General features: G+C 30.6%; 1 protein-coding gene across 1 annotated transcript; it reads right to left on the reverse strand.

The window, feature by feature from the left end:
- Nucleotides 1–4,623: 4,623 nt before the first annotated feature.
- On the reverse strand, nt 4,624–6,617 carry LOC107914649 (protein SHORT-ROOT). Its single transcript, XM_016843620.2, has one exon. The coding sequence runs from the start codon at nt 6,459–6,461 to the stop codon at nt 5,028–5,030; it is 1,434 nt and encodes a 477-aa protein (XP_016699109.2). The 5' UTR covers nt 6,462–6,617; the 3' UTR covers nt 4,624–5,027.
- Nucleotides 6,618–10,212: the final 3,595 nt, after the last annotated feature.

Genomic DNA, 10,212 nt, shown 5'->3' on the forward strand with positions numbered 1-10,212 from the left:
TTATTTTATGGTTTTTGAATATTATTTAATTAGTTAATTAAATAATTAAAGTTCAAAAATTGAATTAAATTAAATGATCATTGTGAATCCATTAAATGTAGAAAGATTAAATATATTTTATCATATATTTTTGTATGATAAAGTTGTCATGATTTTAATGGAAACAGAATTAGGTCGAGAAAAATTAATTTATTTAAATTAATTTATACTGTTTATTTTGGAAATAAAAAAAACATGTATTGAGTTGAATTAAATTATAAAGTGCTAGTTTAAAGTGGCTCAATGCCCCTCCTATTGAATACAAGGGGATGACAAACCCTAGTATTTTAAATAGGGTTCCCACCCCACGCTCTCCTAGTTCAATTAGGGGATTGTTTTTCTATTAAATAGACATCAAATGCATTCTATTAATTAAACTAGGGTTTCACTTCCTCTCCCTATAAATAGATGGAACCGGTAGTGCTAAAGATACAACAATTTATATACAACATTGAGGTATTGTTATTCTGCCCAAAAATAGTCATAATTTATTTCTAATTATAAATTATATTTTTTGAGAATAACAATTCTATCAATTTCTATGACAGAAAGTTTTACTTTCCCACTAAAAGTAAAGAAAATATTTTTTGGTTAGAGGAACAATGATTTTAGTCAAATAAGCTATACGCACACTATCGTTAGGGGAACAAGGATTTTAGTTCAATAAGCTTTTTTTTAACCTTGTCATATGTCTATTCGCACTAGAATTAATAATCCAATATTTAAAAGTAAAGTGGGGATTTAAAGTAGTATCTAATTTCATGAAGCTAGATTTGGAACTCGAGGTAGAGTCCAGTTGAGAAAAAAGACGATGAAGATGTTGAATCTCATCAAAGGAGAAACTCTCAACAAAAGTTGACTTGTCCTTTGTACCCACAAATTCAGATAATTTCGTTTGGGGTCGGGAATTGCTTCCTTGTTTTCCTCCATGACCTTTAATGGGTCGACCATGCAATTTCAAACAAGAATTGCTAGTGTGCCTATGCTTGCCACAATAGTTATAATATTGATGATCTTTTTCAAACTTACCACTCGAATGACTGTCCTAGCTAACAAGAAGGCCAACTTTATCAATAGGTGGAGTATAGAGCATAACAACATGCCGACTTTCCTCCTATTGTATGTAGGATTATGCCTCCTAAAGAGAAGGAAAAGGAGTTTTACAAAGTGCTTGAACCCAAATCTGAACACACTCGACCAAAAACTCATACACTAGTTAATTTTACACCAACTTTTGAAACTTCACAACATCACTAGGACAATCTGCCTGAAAATTATATTAATATTCTAGTTCCTTCCATAAGCACTTAATTCAGAAAAATATTAAGAAATAGTTAGCTTACCATACTTCGTATTATGGACCTTATTACGAATATAAAAAAATTGAGCATCATCCCAACACTAGAGTAGGTGAGAGCAACAACATTCCATATCTTTTCTGCAATATCAAGCATCAAGTAGGTTTTAGAAATATGAGGTTGCATGGAGTTTATAAGCCAAATTGTAAAAAGAGAGTTCTTCAAATCCTACTAATTAAAAGTTTTATCAGTGAGTACATGTTTCTCTATAGTATCGATGATATATTCCTACAATCTTCAAGCCTTGATAAACAACAAACATGTCCTTGACCAAGCAAGATAGTTACTCCTATCAAGCTTTACGAGACTGATAGTTACTCCTATCAAGCTTTACGAGACTGACTTGCAAAGAAGGATTTTTAGTCGTAATAGTGTGTTTCTCATTTTGCAACGTAATAGAGCTTTAAAAGTAAACCAAAGCCTCAAAAGCACTATCTGATAAAAAAACCCAAAATAGTCCAAAAACCATAAAAAGGAACCCCAAAAACACACTAGCCCAAGTATCCCACTCGTAAAGGAGAGTGATAAAAAAAATAACACCAATCGAGGTGTGGTATAACAACCCATTTTTTAGTGGTACTTGAAATGGTGGTTTCAGAACCACATTTTCCAATGATCAAAGTTGTGAATATTTTTGTTTAATATTTACGAGTATGAATTTCAGTCTAATAATTTTATTGAACGAACAGTTAATTAAAGTATAAGGACTAAATCGTAAAAGTGGTAGAAGTTTAATTTTTATGGATTTTTAATTAGTGAAAGAACTAATTAAGTAATTGGACCACTTGTTTGTGCATACACGGTAGTGGATGAGATTAAATTTCACTAATTTTTAGTTAATATGTTTAATTTTAATTAATTAAGGATTATACCATTTAAGAAATGTTGATTAAGTTATAATTAAGGTATATAAGATAACCTAAAGTTTTCATCTTTATTTTATCTTTCTTTCTTCCACAGTTTGAGAAAGAAAAAACCTAAAGAAGCCATTTTTATAACCTTAAACATTCAGCCCATCAATTTGTATGTGATTTTAGTTCTGTTTCTTGTAATTTTTATGTTTTTGAGGCCATGAGAGCTTGATTTGGCTAACCCATGCATTAATTTGTGAAACTGTTAAAGTTTTTAAAAGTTTTCATTGATGATTTCTTGAATTTCTTGGTGTTAAATGGTTAGATTTTAAGGTTAAAAGTGAAAAATGACTAATTTTTAAAGTGAAAGTTGTTAATTTTGAGCATAGGGACTAATGTGTAAAGAATTTGGAATTGACACAAAATTTCTATAATTATTGATAATATAGGGCTGTAGAATGATGGAATTGTGACCAATTTAAAAATCAAAGCTCAAACTTCAAAGTTATAGTAATTTCAATTTTAGAGACTAAATTGAATAAAATGCAAAACTTTAGGTAACATTCAAAAAATAAAATTAAACTTTCATTTGCATAAAATAACATGCTATAAAGTATTTGGAATTGATAAATTTAAATGAATTATCATATAAATCGAGAATTGAACCAACCAAAAGATAATTAAGGAAAAGGGAAAATTACATATTAGTCCCTAACATCTTGTCATTGTAGTTTCTATCAGGTAAGTTCATATGGTATAATTATGTGTAATAGTAATATAAATATGTTTGAATTATTAAATTGTTTGTGTGTAAATGTAATTTTGAATTTGTTATGATTTGGTACAGAAAGGTGAGACATGGACTAAATTGTAAAGAAATGGTCTATGATGGAATGATATGTATATGATAACTCTATAGTGATTTAAATGATATGAATACAATATTTATGCTCGCGTGAACTCAATAAACAATTAAGATACGATTGGCATGCCAATAAGGTTAGTTGTGCGCTTGTATGGGTTTAGCACTTTTGTGCTTTTTGTTCAGCACTTTGGTGCTCTCTATTCAGCACTTTGGTGCTCTCTGATCATCACTTTGGTGCTCTCTGTTTTGCACTATGGCACTCTCTGGTGTGGTGTAGTTACCCGTGTATCCGAGTTTATTTACTCAAGTTTATCAGGCTAGTTGAATAATGGAAAGAGAATTGAAAATGGTATGTTACGAGCTTAATGCTCAATTTGTATATGATGACCCGATAATGTATATGGTATTGAAATACAAACACTATATGAATGGTACTAATTTGATTAGCTTATTGTATATGGAATTGCTATATGACTCGATTTATGATGAACTCATCTATTATTTGTGAATATGTTCTGTCAGGTATAATGTGTCACATTATTTAGTTTAATATGTTTAATTGCATATCGAGGTAAGTTATTGTATATTACCTATGAACTTACTAAGCATTCAAAATGCTTACCTAGTTATTTTTCTGTTTCTGTAGATTATCGTTTGCGGAACTCGTCATTCGGATCAGCTCGAAGATCACACTATCCCTCTATCAACTCAGTAGACTTTTATTCGTTTAAGCTCGATATTGTGACATGTGTTTAGGAGCTTGTATATGTGTTAACTTGTGAATGAATGATTAATTTAAACCTTGGTTAATGTTTGAGTTTAAAACTATTGTTCATATATGTTTCAAGATATGTTTTGGCAATACGGTAAACTTATATATGTGTTGTGGCATGAATTGGTTATATGTGAGGTCATATGAGTTGTGTTTAATGGCAAGTTTTGAATGGTTAAAATGATATACTTGAATGTATGTTTGGTTGTTGAAAAAAAATCTGTAAATGAAACCTAAATTTGATATCATGTTAAGAATTAGAGAAATGCACCAAGTAATATTGAGGAAACATTCACTCAATTCATTGATAATTCTAAAATTATGTACATGTTTATATATGCAAAGTATCATGATAAATAAGAAAATAATACAATGTTAATCCCTAAAACATGCTAATATCCCTACTTAGTAGCTATTTAATAAGTTAAGGTTATCAACAAACTTTATTTAAACATAATTAAATAGCAGTTAATTATAAATAAATGCTAAAATCTTAAACCTTAAGTCCTAGACCATTAAATTCAAGATTCTCGATGGGAGAGTTATTAATTTTTATTTAGAATAGTTACAATTAATGTTTATTTATTTTTAAATAAAATTTTTAGTATTTATTTATAAGTCCTCTATATTTTTTGTTTAATTTAATGATCATATATCATGTTATTATTTACTGTTTGTGTATGGAACTTATGTATCGATGATACATCAAATATTATTCCTAAAAAATGGAATTAATAATAGATACATTCACATTTTTATTGCAAATCTATAATGCATAAATTTGTTACAAATTTATGAGAAATTGATGAAGGAAAAATAAGACAGGAAGGGAAGGAATGGGATATTGCCATGGAGATGGCAGAGGCACAAATTAAAACACCTTCAAACAAGAATAATGTTCTAAATCAGAAAAAGGAGCATCACAAACTCCAAAGCATAAAGCTGAGAAAAAAAAAGTAGACATTAAAGAAAAAACAAACATATATGTAAATACATTTATGATTTATATATGAAATTATCAAAAGAAAGATATGAAAGGTAATGAACTCCATCTGCATGTTTCGATTTGCTTCCAAATTCTTGCATAAATGCAGTGCAAATTGATTCAGGTTGAAACCATGGTTGTAGTTGTGGCCAAGATTTTAGGGTTTCCAGGCAGATACCCATACTACAGGTTCTTCTTTCCATGTTAAGTAAAGTCCTGTTTCATTTTGATCTGGTTGTGCGAGTGCCCATCCGGGCTTGTACCTTTTTAGCAATGCCTTGACGTCGTCGACAACATCGTCGCTAAATCCGACCGGTGAGAAAGCTTCCTTGAGTCTTTCGGACCATTGGCTCCCTCTTTCTCTTCTCTCACGCTCTCCTTCATTGTCTTGGTCATCGTCACAAGCTAAAACCCTAACTATGCCCCTTGAGCACTCCCTCTCCAGCATAAGCTTCTCATTGCTGGTTGGGTTGAAGCTTTCTTCAAGCATTTCAAAGTAGACAGTGTAGAATCTCAGGCATTCTTCAAAGCACTTGACGAAGTCGTCTCGAGTTCTTGAAAAATCAGCTTCTTCCTCAACAACGGTTACGACTTTAGGCCCCAGCGACCGGAACATCCCGATCACTGCAGCTCTTTCCTCGACGGGGACTCCTCGCAAGGCTCCCATACAATTAACCGCGACAGCTTCATCTTCAACAACACCGAGTACATCTTTTGTGAGTTGGCCCAAATGGTTTAGCCCACTTATTACATTAAACTCAAAGGGTACACCCATTAACCTAGCAAACTTCTCCATTCGCTGGCTTATTTCCTTCATCACCGATCTTACAATATTAGCAGTGACCACAACAGTGAGCTTTAAGTGTGGGGTGTCATCATTTCGAGTGGCCAAAGCTTCGAGCAAAGTAGGCCATTGAGTGCAAAGGGTATTGCTTATATCGATGATGTGAAGTTTGGGCTCACCATCTAAGGCTTCCAGGATTGCACCATTGGCGGCTACGTGACCGAAAGTTGTCCATGGACTCACCTCTTGGAACTTAAGGATTAACTTCCGAGCTGAATCAAAGCAGTGGCTCTTTTCTGCGACTAAAGTTAGGGTTTTAAAGCATCTTTGTCCCGACTCAGTGGCCTTACAAAACAGAGCCTGCAAGAAATACGATGCTAGTTTCTGTTCACAGTCTCCATAAGGGGAAGCCAGTTCGTTTAGCATCCAAAGAAGGTGATGGATTTTGCTAGAATCCTTGTCGGAGATGGCTCTAGCACATTCCTTTAGAAGCCTTGATGCCCATTTGTTACCCGTCGCACTAGGGTCCCCGTCACCGCCGGCCGAGTAGTCTGATGAACGGCTGGTTGGTGTGTGGCTATTTTGAGGCTGATGATGATGATGATTGTTGTCGTTGTTATTGCTGCTGCTGTTGTTGTACATGTCTACCGCTACTGATGACCATTGCTCCAGCTGATCGACCGGTTGAAGAGGAAGGATCGAGTGGTGGCTCTGCCGTTTCGAGTGAAAAGAGTTCTTATGATGTCCTCCATGGCTTGGGGAGGCCCCCTTTGACTCTTTAGAAATCTTTGCAGAACTCAATTTCATTTGAGTTCAGAAATGGCCTAGTACAAAGCTCTGAATTCTGAAATATTGCCCATACTATTATATTTAGGGTCATGGTCGTGCTATGTAATGTATCTACCATATGTATTTGGCTTGAGTATCATATATAAATAATTTTTACAATAAACATATTTTAGTAAGGTATATATAAATATAAAATGTTGGAGTGATGCTATAGCGATAGGCAACTATATGGTTTTTCTATGCAATTTCTAATTATAAGTTATAAATTAATCCTATATATATTTAGTTGACAGTTTGTAATATAATTATGATGTCAAACATTCTTGTATGGCTTCATAAAATATATATATATATTTCTCTACGAGGGTGGTTGGTTTGTCGAATATTAAATTAGGTTTCTTAATAAAATTATGAGAATGTAAGATTATAGGTGAAACGTGAGATTACTTCATTTGACTCATTTGGCTGAAATGTATATTGAGAAGATGCTAAAGAGCAAATTAATCTACGAAATTTATATAACCTTGATCACAGGAAAAAAAACGAAAAACTAAAATCCTATATAAAAAGAATTTGATTGAAAGTTATGGCTTTAATGAAATTTTCTATCAAACAATAATTTAGATCACAAACAACAAAGCCAATAAACTTCAAATATCAATCTATAACAATAATATTAAATTAATTAAATAAATGTTAATGTTAAAATTTAAATTTAAATTAAATTCATAATAAAAAACTAACAAAATTAAATTAAATTAATAAAAAAACTAACATTTAAAAACTAATTTTAAAAAGAATGTATTGATGGGCATCCGAACTATAACTAAAAGTTTGTTTCAAACATTTTTAAAATGGAACGATGTGTTTCTGCAGTGCACTAAAATATATTATGGGTAAATCTTTAATATATCCACTAAGTTATAGTATGTGTAAATATTATATATATAAAATATTAATTAATTAAATGTTTCTTTTAATTTAAATATTATAAATACATTCATATATATAAGTATAGACATATGCATTGTTTTATAATTATAATCAATATTATCATAAGCACACATTAAATTATTTAAATTTACTTATTAGCTATTTATTATTAGATTCAAAATTTGATAGATCTCTAGTTCAAAAAAAATTATTTTTGATAGATCTCAATGCTTAAGATTATAACTAATTTATATACTAAATAAGTCCGCGCATCATAGGTAAGAAAACTAATTATAATATAAGAATTTCTCCTTCCTCCAATTTTTATGTTTCCAAGAGAATTACATTTTTTTCCTTTCTCCCCCACTTCTAGCATTATTTTTAATTAATATTTTTTATTTCTTCCTTAATTTTTAAGGATAAATTACATTAGTAGTCACCCAATTATTAGTTTTTTTTTGGTCTTCCAACTATAAAAAGTTACAAAATGATCACCCAACTATTAATAAATTTCTTTTTTGATCACTCAACTATGAAAAGTGACAATATGGTCACCCAATTATTCAATTTGTCTTTTCTTTGTCACTAGCTAACTCTAGTAGCTTTTAAAATTGGCAAAATAGCAACTTTAACCCTCAACATTTATACATTGTTCCAATTGAATCTTGATTCTAAAAAAATCTACCCCCTAACATTTACACATTGTGTAATTTGGTCTTTTTATATAGTTTTTTTTTAATGACTCTTTCACCAAAACCTAAAAAAATAAATTTATTAGCTAAATTTGATTGAAAGTATACAAAAAACGAAAACATCCAAAAATCCAAGATAATAAATTTTATTTTTCCTCATTCTTTTAAAACTAACCTTGAATGTCATAAAGAAAATCAAAATAGCAAAAAAGAAAAAATACCTCAAATTACGCACAGAGTAAAAGTCAAGGGTTCATTTATTTATGAATTAAGACTAAATTGACATAATTTATAAATGTTGAGGGCTAATGTTGCTATTATGTCAATTTTAAAAGCTACCACCATTAGCAAGCTAGTAACCATAAAAGACAAAACTAAATAGTTTGATGACCATTTTGTAACTTTTCATAGTTAAGTGATTAAAAAAGAAATTTATTAGTAGTTGGGTGACTATTAGTGTAGTTTACCATTTTTCAAATTATTCAATTTGAGAAAATTTATAAGCTATTAAAAAAATAATTCTAATTTTCAAACTTTTTCAAATATATAGTCGTATAAAACTACATACCAATTTTATTTGGGTTTTATTTTATAAATTATTTTATTTATGAATTATTTTCATTTTAAAAATATTTGAATTAAATTTATTTCATAGGCATATAAAGAATTTATAAAAATTCAGCATGTAATTTTATACCTATAATATTGATTTTTTGAAAAATATAAATTAGAACTATATTATAAAATAAACAAAAACTATTTCATCAAGTCATAAAAAATATGAGTTAATAAGTTTTTTTTCCCGTCATTCAGGATAAAAGTAACACTTCATAATGTAATACCTTAGTTTCACTTAACATTTTTTTCTGCCAGTCAATTAAACTATTTTAGTACTGATATTATTACCTTAGTTTCACTTAACATTTGCCAGTCAATTAAACTATTTTAGTACTGATATTATTACAAATATTTTAGCAAAGATGTAGTAACTAAGCTTTTTCTTATGTTATTACATTAACCAATCAAACAAGGCATGAGGGTTATACTTAATTAGAATGTGATGTGTCATTAATGAGATAAAATATATATAAATATCTTAAAAATAAATAGGAATAATTTTGTTTAGGACTCAAAGGATCAAGTTCGGGGGCAAAGGAGTGGCTTAATATAATAAATTTGATCCCATTATATCTACGAAAGCCCATGAGAATGTGATCAACCTACTTGAGTCACAATTGAAAATGAAGGCAAGGGACTTTATTGTGATTAAGGATATTAGGATACATAGAACTAGTTTATGGAATTTGTACAAAAAAGAAGAGCAAGTATGATCGTAGAAATTGAGGCTTAAATGGTTCTAGGAAGGTGATCAAAATACTAGGTACTTTCATCTAGTTTCTTCAACTAGACGTACAATGAATAAGATCAAGTCCTTATAAATGGGAAACAGGGTTCTACTTCACCCTAGGGAGATCAAAATGGCAATAAAAGAGTTATTTGAATTTCTGGTATGGATTGCAACTTTAATAGGGTTAACAATACAAGTGTTGCGAAACAAGGGAAAAAGTTAGGCTGGGTTTAAACCATATGAATAGGAAGTGAACCCTCGGGTCTAATGACTTTAACTTTAGATTTTTCAAGAAGTATGGGACTTCCTCAAAGGTGATGAAATTAGATTTTTTAGTAAGTTTCATTCGAGGGATGTGGTAGTTGAAGGCCTTAATCACTCTTTCATCAATGTTATCCGTAAGATGGTTATTGACCTGTCATCAATTGTGATGATATTGAAATTATATTTAGGCAATTAACGAGCTTGTTTTCTTAGCATTTTATAATTAATTATCGCATTTTCATATTACTAGGTTAGAAATTAAATATTAACAAAATAATCATTTTTATGCATTTTCTGTTGTTTCGAATACCTGTAAGGTTAACTTGGGCCTCGTGAGTGATTAATGAGTTATTTAAGTGTGTAGGATGCCAATTCAGGTCCAATAATATAAGGGATGATGATCGGGCCGTGAGACAAGAGAGCTCAATAGAAAGCAAAGCTACCAAGGTTAGGAAAGCACTCCACGTTGTGATGAGGTCGTGACGAGGAGTTTTCCCTCATCACAATGACACGATGAAAATGGAAAGGATTT

This window comes from Gossypium hirsutum, chromosome D10 (assembly GCF_007990345.1).
Source record: "Gossypium hirsutum isolate 1008001.06 chromosome D10, Gossypium_hirsutum_v2.1, whole genome shotgun sequence".
Classification (NCBI taxonomy): domain Eukaryota; kingdom Viridiplantae; phylum Streptophyta; class Magnoliopsida; order Malvales; family Malvaceae; genus Gossypium; species Gossypium hirsutum.